General features: G+C 36.1%; 1 protein-coding gene across 7 annotated transcripts in view; it reads right to left on the reverse strand.

The window, feature by feature from the left end:
- E(bx) (nucleosome-remodeling factor subunit NURF301 E(bx)) overlaps positions 1 to 15,672 on the reverse strand; it is a 121,861-nt gene that overhangs the window by 98,714 nt on the left and 7,475 nt on the right. For all 7 annotated transcript variants that reach the window (XM_071588928.1, XM_071588938.1, XM_071588921.1 and 4 more), the window contains exons 2-8: positions 15,191 to 15,325; positions 10,409 to 10,557; positions 5,314 to 5,484; positions 5,046 to 5,206; positions 1,471 to 1,592; positions 1,176 to 1,384; positions 5 to 108 (exon numbers count right to left, since the gene is read on the reverse strand). In XM_071588928.1, the coding sequence (XP_071445029.1) occupies positions 5 to 108; positions 1,176 to 1,384; positions 1,471 to 1,592; positions 5,046 to 5,206; positions 5,314 to 5,484; positions 10,409 to 10,557; positions 15,191 to 15,325 (1,051 nt within the window). The remainder of the gene's footprint in view (positions 1 to 4; positions 109 to 1,175; positions 1,385 to 1,470; positions 1,593 to 5,045; positions 5,207 to 5,313; positions 5,485 to 10,408; positions 10,558 to 15,190; positions 15,326 to 15,672) is intronic.

Genomic DNA, 15,672 nt, shown 5'->3' on the forward strand with positions numbered 1-15,672 from the left:
TCACTTTGCGTATTTCCTGAGTATCTCCGGTAATGGGATCCTCTGTGTCACCACCTTCCTCTCGTCTTCGTCTCTCTTCCTTTTCCTTATGTTGTTTTGCTAAAGCAGCTTGGAAAATCAGAAAAACATTAAATTAAAATATAAATTTTGGAATAAACACAATTAAAAGGATAAACACTGCAGGAACTCCCATTAACAAAATTGTAGAAATAGACTTGCAAACTCACTCATCATCAAAAGATAATTATTCACTCAATGCTCATTGGCCATGCATTGAGCTTAATGACTATCATGAAATAGGAGATTGGTGTTAAAAAAATCAACAGGAATGAATTCTTCTTTCCTGGTTGTTTTCAGATTTCACAACTTCTTAAGAGTCTCTTTTCCAAACAAATTAGAAATTGAATAGCTTCAGGCGCAATATGGTGGAAGGGGAACAGAATGAATGCCCCATGGCACACTTGCAAACCTCATTTTAAAGAACTAAAAATTCTAACTTTACCTTGTCATTATGGAGTATGTATTTTAAGGGTAATATGAAACAACAGATCACCAATGCTCAAGTACATGGGCAAAATACTGGATAAGAGTGTTGATGTACAGTTATTCTGCCTCTCTCGACTATGTATAATAAGAATCCCCTTCATGAGGCTATCAAAATTTTCAATTATGTGCCACCAGGCAGAAAGCATATCTGGCAACAAGCATCTAGGGGTACATTTAAGAAATATCTCAGGATTGATAAATGTTATTATAGTGTGGAAGAGTTTCCGGAGTCTTCGGAACACTGAAGTGACTGATTGTTTGCTCTCCACCTTGTCCTATATTTTACTTTGTTAGACCTTGGACCAATGAATTTTAATTTATTAAATGAAAATGTGATTTCTGTAGAATACGAGTATTTTCACAGAACAAAATAAAAATCGCACAATATGTGGAACACAACAGCCTTTATAACTATTAATATTTGACATTTCACTTTGCTCACGATCTTCTTCTCAGTTGATCCATATTTTCCTGAATTGAATCACTTTTCATAGTTAGTTTGAGGCTACTAAATGCTTAATTACAACTGCAAAGTGGATTTACATACAGGGTGTTCCAGTTTTATAAAATCTGCAATTGCAACTGTTTGAGATTCTTAGTAGAAATAATGAATCATTAGAACTACATACCACTTTCAGCATCCAAATAACTCCGTTTGCTGCCTTTTAGCTGCTGAGTTAATCTCTCAGTAATAGCCATTTGTCTCTCTAATTCTTCCCCCAAATCCCCTAACTCCCTCACCAGAGGCGCTTCATACTCTCGTGCATCCAGTCCCTGTTTCAACTCATTGAGTTGGGATCGACTGCTGTAATACCAAACTTCTCCATCTTCACTCTCCCTGAAACCAGAAGCAGTCTCAATCATTTAACTATATAATATGAAACTTAATTATTATACAATATGATACATATTTTTTTAACTCACACAAATATTCGCCTCACAAGAAACCAGTATTTTCTGCCATGACGATCATATCCTAAGTGTTCCTGCCGACAAAGTAATCCACTTTTCTCCACTTCTGATATACAATCAGTGACACCTGGGACCTGCAAACATATTCACATAAGTTAAAATACAAAGCAAATGTAGGATCTAACTATCAAAATAATATGGTTATTAAAAATTATACATAGATTATTGGGAAAAAATATTTTTAATACCTTTCATATGGCTTAGGCTTACAACAATCTTAAAAAGGTTTTGCATTTTAATAATCATTATAATCAAAATACACCCTCTAACACCATTACTACCCAGCAAGCAATAAGCAAATTAACTTTCAACAGTACTTAATTACATAATGACAGACAATGAAGGGCAAATTCTATCAGTAGAGTATTTGCCAATTTTATTTGTATTTATATATTATTCCTCTGAAGAAATATTTTTTAAATTAGTAATGGACCAGTTCCACAATATTTAGGCTCCAGGGCGGGTGTTTGTCAGTTTCAGTTTCTATGAATTAATAGGTATTGACAGTTGCAATCAATTAAAAAAATGTTGAAATCTATTAAGAAGAGATCCCCTAGGTAATAACTATGGTTTATGAGAAGGTTCACACTTTACTAAAATTTTACATACAGCCTTCATTATTTTAAGTAGCAGTAATAAAAAAAGATCACTCAAAATTTATAGATGCATGTACTGAATGAAAACTTTGTTTCAATATATTTTGTAATAACATTATGAGAATGGCAATTATATTTTTTAGTACTGTTCTCAAGTGAACAAAAATTAATGCATTAAAATTATATTCTTAAATTTTTGACATTAACCATGCCTTTTTATGAGATATTACAGGTGAAAAAATTTTTTAGAAGTGAAAGTTAAAATTCAGTGTTTTAAAAATCAATTATGTGAAAATATACGAGGTCTGTAAAAAGGTATCATGACTTTTTCGTTTTTTCAAAAATTATTAATTTATTCATTAATATATATTTTGTCCCCTTCAAGGTAATCCCCATTAGATATTACACACTTGTGCCAACGTTTTTCCAATCCTCGAAGATTGGGATGATTGAGCTTCAGTTTCCACGTCATAACCACAAACAATTCGTCACCAATTATGACCAACTGGAATAAATTTGGGTCGTCGCGGACAGAGTCCAACACCTCATTAGAAATGTTAATGCTTTGCCGTTTTTGGTCAAAATTGCGCAACTTTTGTAAGAATTTTGCGGCCACCCGAGTCATACCCAAATCAATTGTAAAAATGGAATGGCACGAGTCAATCGATATGTTTAGGTCCTCAGGAACCTCTCTAATGGTGATTCGACAATTGGCCAATACTATTTTCTTCACTTCATCAACGTTTCCGTGAGTTGTTGACGTGCTCCGGCATCCGGCATGGTCTTTGTCGTTCACATCTTCTTGGCCTTCTGAGAACATTTTGTACCACCAATAAACGTTCCTTAGGTCCAAGGTAGCTTCTCCATATACCACAAACAACATTCGGAATGCGTTCGCTCACTTAATTTTGTTTTTCACACAAAATTTGATACAGATTCTTTGATCCATTTTTTGGAACAGGCAAAAATCGAAGACAGGCCAAAACACATCCAAGCAAAACATCTGCCAACAATTTACTGAACATTCAAAATGGCCTAACTTTACGGCATAAATGAGTCTTAAGACTTAAGTACCAAAATACACCACAAACAAATTGAAAATCAAATATAAGTAACCCACAAAAATTCAAAATTCTTAAAATTTGCCATACTTTTTGAACAGACCTCGTATATTTTCCAGGGTGGATTCCACAAAATTTCATACTTTTAGAGATGTGGTTGAAAATTCACAGAGATAAACCCCCCAAGCACATTAAAATAGTATTCATGAGAAAAATCCTACAAGTTTTTATGTTTTGTGTTCCTTAACATGGTACAAGGATACTAGTTATGGCATTAAATAGGCGCACTATTATAACTCCCTGTCATTAAAAAAACATTCTGAGCATTGTATTCTAGTAATTTCTGTGGCTTAAGAATGTAATTATGCATCTTATATTATTACAGCGTGTTTCCCAGCTTATCAAAATTTATTAAATACGGCACAATAAATTGGGAAAAGGCACTGTCTTGTGTTGCACATACTACAAGAACCAGATTTTCCAATAACTCCTTGGCATAGGGGTTTACTTGAGTTTGTATATGAGAACTTTTCAACTTATAATCCAGCTCCTGATCCCAATCAACTTTGCTTGCAAGGTAGCATCTGCAGATCTATAGATTTTGATGATCAAGCCATTTAGCTAGAAAATGAAAAAAAATTGTATGTACTGGCTTTTAAATGGCTTTTCTTTTTCAGTGCCCTCCGTCCCAGACTTCAAATTAATAGTAGCTATTAAGAGTAGGCAATCTACAATTAAAAATGGTGCAAAAGTAATTTGCACCTTTGGGGATAGGTGGATAATTTGGTAAAAGCAAGATTCTTGGGGCATGGGGGAAGGATGGAGAGAAACCAGATTCTGGCATAAGTCTAATCCTCTCAAAGGTGGCATGAGATCCACAATTTCACCTACCATCTCATGAATGGACTAGTCTCACTGAAGGCCTCTACAGTCGGCAATCAAATAGGGATCGGGATACCACTGATAAATTCTACCACTATCAAGATCTAACTTGGGAACTCACGATGGGAAGACAGTACACTTGACAGCACACCAACCTGATCCCCTGATTTCAAATAACTTACATGCTGCCTATGAAATTTTTATGCATGGGAAACACATGCGATGTAATGTGTTCTAATACATCTAAGATGAAACTGTTGAGTTTGATAGGATTTTGTAAATATTTTTCCAAGTGCTGTCGTTTATTTGCTGTCATAAATTATTACACAGTGAGTCACATTTTCTAGGTTGGTGTGTTAGATGGAATCCATAATGTAAAAGAGATTACACAGGGTGCGGCAACATAACTTCCTTTTTTAAAGAGGTTTTTCCTTATAAAAAAGGAAGTTATGTTGCCGCACACTATAGTACATTTCTAAAAAATAAAAAATGATTTTCTAATCAAAGTATAATGTGGGTCTTGTACCTCAAGATTACTTCAAGTTGAAATGGTTGCCATATAACAATAAGTAGAAACGTTAAATTTAGTGGAAAAGTGCTATGCTAATTTTTATTATTACATAGTCTTGGCAGATAAACTTTTTATTGGAGCATCAAATGCAACACGGTATAAGAATCTGATTTGAAAATGTTGTACTGAACCTTTGATATTCTGTTATGAATGAGAGTTGGTCTAACAAAAGGTATTGTTGAGTGAAAGTAACCACACTTATTATTAGTATTAACATCAGTCCTGGAACTATTTATTGTTTCATTTCTACCTCCAAGGACCAAGGTAATTGTGAACCAAAGAATAAAACTCAACCACAACTAATCTCTAAGTAGAACAACAATGCCTACCCTAATCATAGAATTTGAAGAGAAATTTTATTGTTGTTAGAGTCAAATGTTTTCATTCCAGAGAAATTTAAAACAAACATAACCATACCTGATGTGCCTTACATACTGAACACTGCCAATCTTCCTCAGGTACATCTTCCAGTGGTGGCTGAACACATTCCAAATGAAATACGGCAGGGCAAGTCTCGCAACACAATAAGTCACCAAGGCGATGGCAAATGCGGCAATGGTCATCGTAATGAATATTTCCTGTAACAGTTTGAAATTAAATATAAAAAATAGAAAATGACTCAAATGAGAAAAGTGAGTCATGAAAATCATCACACAACTCATCAAAATAAGTACATAAGACTTACCTTCATTAAGAAGGTCTTCTCGAACAGGATTTGTAATGAGGAACTGATCCGTAAGGAATGTCAGCACTTTCAGGCGATCTTCAGCAGATCCAAATGGGTACTCACCCTCTGTAACCCCGACAGGACGTCCTCCATTATTCTTACTAATAATTGCTCCACTTTTCTCTAAACCTATAAAGTTGAAAACAATTAATTTGCTTGATATAGAGTAACAGTAGGTTAAATCATGTAATTTAAAATGATAAAAATATAAGAAGTATTGAACACAATATATCTTCTTCTCTACAGAGGCTATCTATAGAACCCTGGTAGTAGAGAAAATAAGATATGAGAATTTATAAATAATCATAGATAGATGAGACAAGAAACGTATGAGGATATAATTTTTCTTAATGTCAATTATCATCTATCAATGTTTTAAATTTATTATTCAGACATTATTACCTAAGTGGCCATACTCTGTATTTTATCTTTGTTTTATTAAATTCAAAATTCATATCAATAGACATTTCAGTTCTATGACAATTTAAAGAGCTTTCTCCAGCAAACCCTTAAAATAGAAACCACATTTAAAAAATATTTTTAAGTAATCTACTGGTTAAGGTTGGTTTTGGTTGGACACAACTACCAAATAAATATTTTCTGACTTGTAACAAAAGACAATCCAGCAACCTACTCAACATCAAGTCCTTTGTCTCTGTGTACTTCCTTTCTCCCTTCATCCTTACCCTACTCCTGCCCTTTCCTCGTCTGCCTAATATTCTCCCTTCTATCATAGTCTTCAACATTCCACTGCTGATCAATATGCCCGTCATCCATTTTTCCTGCCTCCTAATGTATTCTCCCAACAATCCCCTCTCCTCCACTTACCTAGCACTTCCTACTTTGTTTTCCTTTTGGTCCATTTCACCTTCTCAACACCCACATTCCAAAAGACTTTAATTTACATCTATCTGCCCACTTCAGTGACCATATTTCCACACCGTACATAAGCACGCTCCAAATCAAAGTTTTGGCCAATCTTTTCTTAACATCCTTACTCAAGTACCTGCCATCAACTGCCTCCTCCTTATGAAAGCCTCTTTGTCAAGCACAATTATTCTCCTTACACCCCTACTACTTAGACTGTGTTGGTCCAAAAAACTTCCGAGATAGATTAACTGCTCTAGATTTTGCCCTCCTATTTTAATGTTAAGCTTAGCCTTTGCCTTTCTGGAATATCCCGTAACCTTTGTTTCATTAACATTGATTCCCATCTCATATCTATCGCAATGAATTTCCAATTCACTCAACAATGCTTGCAAACCCTTGGCTGTCTGACAAATCAGAGCTTGGTCATCGGCACACATAACTGTTTTACGAATTTCCCACCGACTTTCATTCCTGCCTGTAATTCTTCCCATGCCTCTTTAATCATTTACTCCACACATATGTTGAACAGCACCAGAGATTGTGGGCACCCCTGCCCTAAACCTCTTCCTAACACTGCCAATCCAGAATCTCCGTTCCTCACTCACACCTGAGCAGTCTGAGACATGTATAGGCTGCGGATTAGGCTCATGTCCTATCTATTCCTATGTTCAGCAATTAAGGTGGTCTGTGCAATAAATGCACGACCTAGCGCAATCTGGCATCCATGACAAGGATTATAGCATCCACTCACTAGCAGCGCTAGTTGCTTGAGACCTAATTGGCCATCTGTGCTTGGCAGATTGTCTGAGATGTGCGTATGGTGCCAGCTATGTTAGTTTCTGTTGCCCTTTTTTTTTAATGTTTGTCTAAAATGGAAATTGACAAAATCACGGAGCAACAAATCAACATCAAGTTTTTAGGTAAAGTGCAGTAAAAGTGATGAAGAAATTACAGAAATGTTTACAGCTGTTTACGGTGATAGTGCTCTGAAGAAAACATCCATATTCAAATAGATTAAGCATTTTAAAGATGCCACAGGTGATACAAGGCCAGGATGACCTTCAACCACTTGTGTTGACGACAACATTGATCGTGTGTGATCCCTTTCCTTAATGATCGTCAAAAAACTGTCCGAATGATAGCTGATGAAATGAATTTAGGAAAATCAACAGTGCACACTATTTCAATCAAACATGGTGGATGGATTATTCACCATGACAATGAACCTGCACGTTTAGCCTTGATTGTTCACCTGTATCTGGCAAAAAATTCAATCATTCTCCTTATTCGCCAGATCTCGCCTACTGTGACCTTTCCAATTCTCAAAATGCAAAAATATGATGAGGGGACATCACTGGGAAGATGTGGACCCAATAAAGCAAGAAATGACGAGAAAACTAAAAAGCCTAACTCCCAAGGACTTCCAAGGGTGCTTTAAATAGTGGAAATGAAGATAGAGTAAGTGCATAGCAATGAAAGGAAAGTACAAATTGAGTGGCTTCAGGCAGAGTGGTGGAAGTCGAACATAATGAATAACTGATTGTAGCACTTTTCCACTTGATAAAATTTTTATTTTACGACCAGGTTTTGATGTGTTACATCATCATCAGGTAACCTAATGAAGTTGGGTGTCGTCTTATAAACATTTATGCCTACAACACATTTTGACCGCAAACTAAATACAATAAAACGCATCTTCATAAAGCCATAAAACCATCCTTCTTACTTCTTGATAGTGATTTAACCTTGCCGTATAGCACACCAATTACACCCTTTATCGGCAAACTTTCCATATGCTCGCACTGTGTCTTCCACCATTCTTCTTTTGCTTTAGTTAATGCGTTTCAATTTATGATATAACTCTTTGCGCTTTCTTTTGCCAGACTCTTTGTTTTCATTCTTCCATTTTTTTCTCTCATCTATCTTTCTAATCTTCTCATCTGCAATCCATAGTTTCCTTGTCCTTTTCCAAGGAAATGGTTCCTATTGTTTCTTTTTTGGCTTTTGATATCCCTTTTTTGATGTATTCCTCCTTTTCTTCGATAGTACTCGGCTCTTTACCGTCATCCATGGTTTTCTCTACATACTGCTGATACTCCTTCCTTGTCAATCCATTTAATGCTTCTACATTCCATTTCCTAAACCCCCTCCCCATTCTGATCTTTATGAAATGGACTTTACACTTCTTTACAACCACATTTTCGTGAGAATCATCATCTGCAAGAAACTGTGCGAATTGATCACACTGTGTCTAACCAGAATATAATCTAACTGTTAACTTTCTGAGTCACCTTGCATTATCCATAAATACCTACTCCTTTTGTGGTATCTAAACCAAGATGACTAATGGGTGATGACTAACCCCTGTCTCCTGCAGAACTCAATTGATTTCTCTCCGAGGTCATGCCTCGTACCTAAACTGTAGTCCCCCACTTCATCACCCTCTCTTCCTTTGCCTATCATCACAATCCAATCCCCCATCACTTTCACATGTTTCTCTACAGAAATACTAGCCACTATGTCCTCTAACCGATTGTATACCCTACTAACTTTTTCTTCCCTACGATTGCTTGGTGACAGGCATACCTGAACAATGACCAAGTTCTGCTTTCACCTCAACTAGTAATATTTTATCCGTTAATTGCTCTATGTTGACTATGCTTCTTCCTACCTTTTTATTCAATATTATAACCACCCCTTGCTGACTCTTGTCCCTTCCCCTGTATATTACTCTATAACTATCACTCCAGTAATCCCTGCTATCATTCCATCTAACCTTACATAAACCTAAAATACCTATTTTTCTCTTTCCATCTCTCACCAAATATTCTCTAATTTTCCTGTCCTCAACATTGTCCTAACATTTCAAGTTCCTATTCTAACTAATTTGGCCTTCTTCATCTACGTCTTCTGTCCTGCTGCCGTCAGTTTTCCGTTACAAGGGTTTCGTGGGATGACAACTGCGGAAGCTTTGCCTCTCCTGCTGCTGAGTACGACACACGGTCATTTGGGCTGAATCCCATAGTTGCCAGGATTCATATTCTATATTTTGTCTCTATTATGATCTTCAGAATGATTATTGAGGTGGTTTCCCGTTGCCTTTATCTATAGTGTTTTTAACATGACACCATCACTCAATGGCCACCCCACTGGGGTCATATGCCTTTGCAGCCGCCTTGCTGAGGAACAGATGCTGTGTGGACTACCTATCGTCTGGCTCCTAACCTTCGACCTATCAGGTATGAGTCAATTATCTACCCGGATCAATTATCTTTGCTTCCGCCAGCACAGCTCTAGGGGTCATCTGAATGCACAAGCCCTTCCTAAACGTCAAGGTTGTAGTCAATGGGAGGGTTTAAAAAATAAAAGCAATGATATTTTTTTATAATTTTAAAACATTTGAAAATATTACAGCTGATGTTTTTTATTTACACGTGCAATTAGGTTAGTGGAATTTAAATTAAAAAACATTTCAGCAAACGTAGGAGATCACTACTAGTAAATGTAGCTTTCAGTTTATCAGCTGTTGAATACTTTGTTACTAGCTAATGAAATGCCGCTAGAAAATTTGTTTTGATGGATTAGTCATGATGATCAATTTGATGTAAAGAAATTGATAGGGATTTTCTCTTGCCACTAGTGGCAGTACATCTTCAAATTAGGGCAATATTAAAAATTAGGAATTTAATTCTCATTGTCCCATGGTGTGGTCAAATGGTTTATAGATCATGGGCACAAACTTGTATACAAGGCTGTGGGTGGTGAAAGCCAAAGTGTTGATATCAAGACAGCAACTCAATGGTATCAAAATTGAATAAACTTCGCGCAGATTATAACCCAACAGATATTTTCAATGCAGACGAGACCGGGTCATTGCTTAATGTGTTGCCAGCAAAAACACTGTACCTGAGAGGGGAACATGTCATAGAGGAGCACTAAGCAAACAAAGACTTATGGTCTTACCGATAAGAAATGTAGATGAAAGTGAAAAGCTTCAGCCATTAGTAGTCGGTAAATCAAAAGCATCAAAGGTAAAACCTGTAAAACTGTTGCCTACTGGATATACACAAAAGCTATTTATAATATATATACACATATATATTTATACTGGGTTATTAAATATTACAAAAGATATTCATAAAGGCTATCTTCATATTATGCTACACATCAAAAGTCTACTTACTGCCAGGGCTTCCTGTTGGTCCACCCAATATTCGCAATAGTTCACCTGTTGCGTCTAACTCTGTTGGATCACTCTCAACATAGGCACGAAGCACCTCTGGCCATGCAAATGTATCACATCCAGCATACAAAGTGACATTTACTGAGTCTCTGTAATAAAAATTAAATAATTATCAGTATTTCATTAAAAATTCAAAAATAAGTTCTTTGGGAACTTCTGATACTCATTTCAAAATGATGGTTTTAATCAACTACAGAACCATCAGAAATGAGAAGGAAAATCATATTTTTGCTGATGTCGTCTCACATGGCATAATGGGGAAATGGCACATGAGGGAAAATACCGCAGCCAAAGAAACATTGTACAAACAGATGTCATTCTTCAGCCCTAATAGATATCACCCATCCTCCATTGAATAATGCTTTTGAAAAACATTAAATACTAAAATATTATCTAATTCACATAGCTATAATATCAATATATAAGAATACAGGGCTGTCCAGAAATTAACCTCCATTGTCATGTAGTGTGAGAATAAGTGGAGAGAGAGGCTGTATTGATACACAGAGTGGGTAAGTACACCTTGAGCTGCAGTAGTTGGAAGGTAACATTGCTTGTGGTTTTTTTACAACAGCAGTCAAAATGAACGACTCAATTGAAATTCCTGCCAAATGTTAGTTTATTCAGCGAGGGTTTTTACTGATGAAACACTTCAAAGCTGCTGACATTCATTGGGAAATTTGTGCTCTATATGGACAAAATGTGATGAGTGACAAGAGTCGGGTGTCAGTGTTGTCGTTCGTTTCAGAGTGAACAAAAATGACCATGATGATGACAAAAGTGGCCACCAATCTGTGGTGAACAATGAACTGCCCCAGAAAAGTTACGAAGAGATCGTGAAAACCGGCATTTTACAATATCTAGTATCATGCGAGTTTTCCACAGAGTTATACAACTCTTGCATGGAAACACAACAGCATGTTTTGTCCTTGTCTTGACTAGGAACCTCAAGATGCCATCATTGGTTGGCTGCGATCTCAGGTGGCAGAATTTTATGGTGAAGGTATTTGAAAACTAGTTCAGGAAAATAACAAATGTTTAAATTTGTTTGGCAAATATGTCTAAAATAGTAGAGATGTAGTTTTTAGATGAAAATAATTAATTTTCTGTATCCATTCCATTGTATTTTTTATAGCATAACAGAGGCTACTTTCTGAACAGCCCTTGTATTTTCCATGGTTATCTTCAGGTAATTGTGACTAAACTGGGAACAGAGCATTCATTTTACCTTAATTACAGTGAAAATAACACAAATACAGATAGAGTGATATATCAGTGATCAACACTTCCAGAAATGGTTTATTTTTTCTACTACAGTTTTTTTATGTATATTTATTCCCTAGGTAACCAGTTCAATTTTAATTACATGGTATTTGATTTCACGGCATATATCATGTAATCTTCTATCAAAGGTAGCCCAGAGGTAGTGAATCTGAGCTGAAAAATACTGGCAAGTTCCAGTTCAATTCTCAGAAATACCAAAAATTTTCAGCTTTGTAAAAATTATATCTATGATTTTTCGAGAATGAGACAACAATGGAAAAGGGGCTCCCACGACAAAAACTACCCAGCACCAATGGTAAGAGGCAGCAGTTTCACCATATGACGATAGTTCACATCAAGTAAATTAATCTGGTATGAACTACCACAGCTGTGGGTGAGAGCTGAAGGCACATAATTGGCCACACTACAATGGATGTTGAAGGCAATGGGTAACCATCATATTAAATTCCCCCTAAGATGCAGTCTTTCACTCCAATATGATGTGAAATTATTCCTTCCTTGGATAATTAGTGAAAAAATAGAAAGAAAGATAAAAGAAAGCATCATAGAAAACCAATTTCAGATTCAAGAAAACTGTTTTGGAGGTTAAATAGTCCCAAATCAGATCTCCAGGTAGGGATCACTAGGAGGAGAGCTTCAGTAGAGTTGGACAAAGATAGGATAGAGACATGGAATGTTAGGTCATTGGGAGAGTGAGGAAAAATGGAATATCATAATATGGCATAGACATCCTGGTAGAGAGTGATTTTGAAGACCGGGGCTTCTGGATCTATGGATACAGCATGATATACCAAGGATGGCCAGAAGGTATCAGGAGTTTGCATTACACCCAAGGAGAAATGGTAAAGATGAGTAAAATCATTCCGAAGAATACAAAAAACTGAACGAGGTTCTAGAAGCATTAAAAAACCAGTGTAAGAAGATCTGTGAACAGAATAGATTTAAATGCTGATCATAACCTGGTGGTCCTGCAGAATCCCCTTTGATACAAAGAGGATGGCGAAAGTGACACAGAAACCCTGATAGAACACAAAGATAAAGCAGGAAAAGCAAGCAAGAGAAAAGTTCACTGCGGCCATCAACAGAAAAACAGGAGATCAACATATAGCAGGATGATGGAAGGAAATAAAGAATACCATAACCGAAGTAGCAGATGAACAAACCATGAATAAGGTTGCAAATTCTAAATTGCCACGAATAACAGCTCAAATAAGAGATCTTTTAGGGACAAAGAGGCATGCATTTTAAGTATACAAGAAATGTAACGAAGGAAAACCTTTAAAAGAAGTTGTGGGACCACGCCATATGAGAGTCCTAAAAATCAAACGAAGTGTAGATAGAAATTTCCTTGCTGCTGCAAGGAAATCAATGACAACATAAAAAAGGGAAACAATGAAACTGCTAATAAACTGGTGAAGAGACAATTTAGAGAAAGAAAAAATTAATTCCCACAGTATCCAAAATGCTACTGGAAAGATATAGATGAGAGAAAGATAGAATAAAAGAAATTGGGCAGAGATCACAGGAATACATTGAATATTTCTATCAAGGGCCCAAACCATTGGAAGATGAGTTAATTAAAGAAAAAAATGTGATGAAAGAATATTAATGGGGTCCAAAATTAAACTAAATGGAAACGTTAACAAAGTTCTAAATGAACATAACCTTGATTTAAACCATCCCTTACAAAACAATGTGTTATCTTGATTCCGATATATTGACAACATCTTCTGTGTTTGAACTGGATTCACAAGACAATGGGACAATTTTTTGACTTAGCTAAATTCTTAAGATGAACGTATACAATTCAAAAGTAAGTTGGAATCAGACTGTGCCTTGAATTTCCTGGATTTGACTATGAAAACAATCAAATATTTGACCTTTCCATTAACAGGAAAAAGTGTTACTTTGACCAAATTATCCTCTCCAAATCTAAGCATCACCACTCACAAAAATGTGCGGCCTTTCATGCCATGTTGCACAAGGAATGCAATATCCCAATGTCACCACACAACAAACAAGGTGAACTCTAGTACTATATTATGAAACAAATTGCAGTCAACAATGGGTACAGGGAAAAATGATTGAAAACATATAAAACAGAAAACAAACACGGATTGCCCAGAAAGCTATATACTCTACATCTACACACGACGGGCACTGATGGCGAAGAATTCAATTTCTTGACTACATTTCACTCAAGATACAACAAGATACTCTCCAAGAACAAAATCAAGACAGTGTTTTACAACATAGACACTTTAAAAAACAGAATGGGTTCACCCAAAAACAAAATTGACATAATGCAACAAATCAGGGTTTATTACCTCAATAGCACGGACTGCAATGCCATCTAAATTGAACAGACAGGCAGGACATTTGATATTAGAATTAAAGAACACCGATCAAGCTTCAAACAGAAAGACAACAGATCTCAATTCGCCAAACACCTCTTGGAAGAGAATCATACCAGTAACTTCATACCAGAGATTCTTCACACAGAAAAGAAAGGACACAGGTTGACTGCTTTGAAGGAGTTGTAAATTCAGCAATCCCTTCAATCGAACAGATTTGAGGTGGCCAATGAAACTATATCTCTCCAGACCCCTCTCCTATATTTCTCCAAAATCTTTCCCCACCAAGGCAGTGATGACCATTGAATGTCCCTAAATGGGGGTCAAACGATTACTTCAAAACATCCCCCCTCCCTAAGCCCACTACCAATGCACCAGTACTCAACTTACCCCCTCTTCCTTACTCCCCCTACCTTCCTACCCTCTTGGAGCCAGGCTACATGAGTCGAAAAATGTTTCATGTATGTCACCAGATGATGATGCACAGCACTGAAACCATGGTCGTGTGAAGTAATAAATCTTTATGTGGAAGTGTAAAGTTTCTCTCCCTACCCCCATCAAAATACCAAAGGTCGATAAGGCCAATTTGAAATAAGCAAAGATAGCTATGACAGTGGAAAACTACCAGAGAACTTCAAGAAGAGCATGATGACTTGCAACATCAAATACCTCAAGAACGGGTTAATTTTGAGGACACAGAACATGGCACCTAACATCTGAAGTATTGAAAATAATTACTCTGATAATTATCTGAAGATTAGAATGAAAGATTGCAGAAAACCTCACAGAAAAGTAATGCTGGCAAAATGTCTGACTCTCTTTTCTAAGAAAGAACTTCACATGCTGCCATGAAAAAATCAGCATTTCACTTAGTATCAAATGTCTTTCTATATCCCAACTCAAATGCCTGCCAATCATTTTAGACTTATTGAATCAAAATAGATATAGATTATTGAACAAGAAAGAAATTATACCAGGGCTTCTAGCCATTGGTTCATTTCATGACATATAATTTCATCTGAACACATAAAATCCTAATGTTTTGTTAAATGCAGTATTACATGCTGGAATTTTTAATGCTTACCTGTGATCCAGAGGACCAAAATGAGTTTGTTGAGCATCCTCTTCTCTTAACAATGCTTTTAATAATGACAGGTGACACTCTGCTAACAGTGGAGTTTGCTCCTCAGAAACTAGACATGCACAAAAATCTTCGAACCTTAAAAGGAAAGAATATTTATTGATAGAGAATAATATGCAAATTATACTATATAACCTACAATTCTACACTATATTCCCACAATAATGTCAATTTCTCTAGAATCACAATTTATCATATTAAATAACCAATGTACAATGTAAGCCTTAAATCATACTTCCTTTTCACATATTATTTCTTAATCTTACCTTACTTTTAGAGGCTCAAAAATGCCCTCCTATGTATTTATGAAATGGATCAGTATTAATTGTAATGAAAAATAATAATACAGCCAAATTAACTTAATTTACTATGCCTTGCAACCTTGTTTCACCTAAATATGACTACTTCTGGCCAACATTTCAGGA

The sequence above is a fragment of the Hetaerina americana genome, unplaced genomic scaffold, assembly GCF_022747635.1.
Source record: "Hetaerina americana unplaced genomic scaffold, ioHetAmer1.1.p SCAF_1, whole genome shotgun sequence".
Taxonomy (NCBI): domain Eukaryota; kingdom Metazoa; phylum Arthropoda; class Insecta; order Odonata; family Calopterygidae; genus Hetaerina; species Hetaerina americana.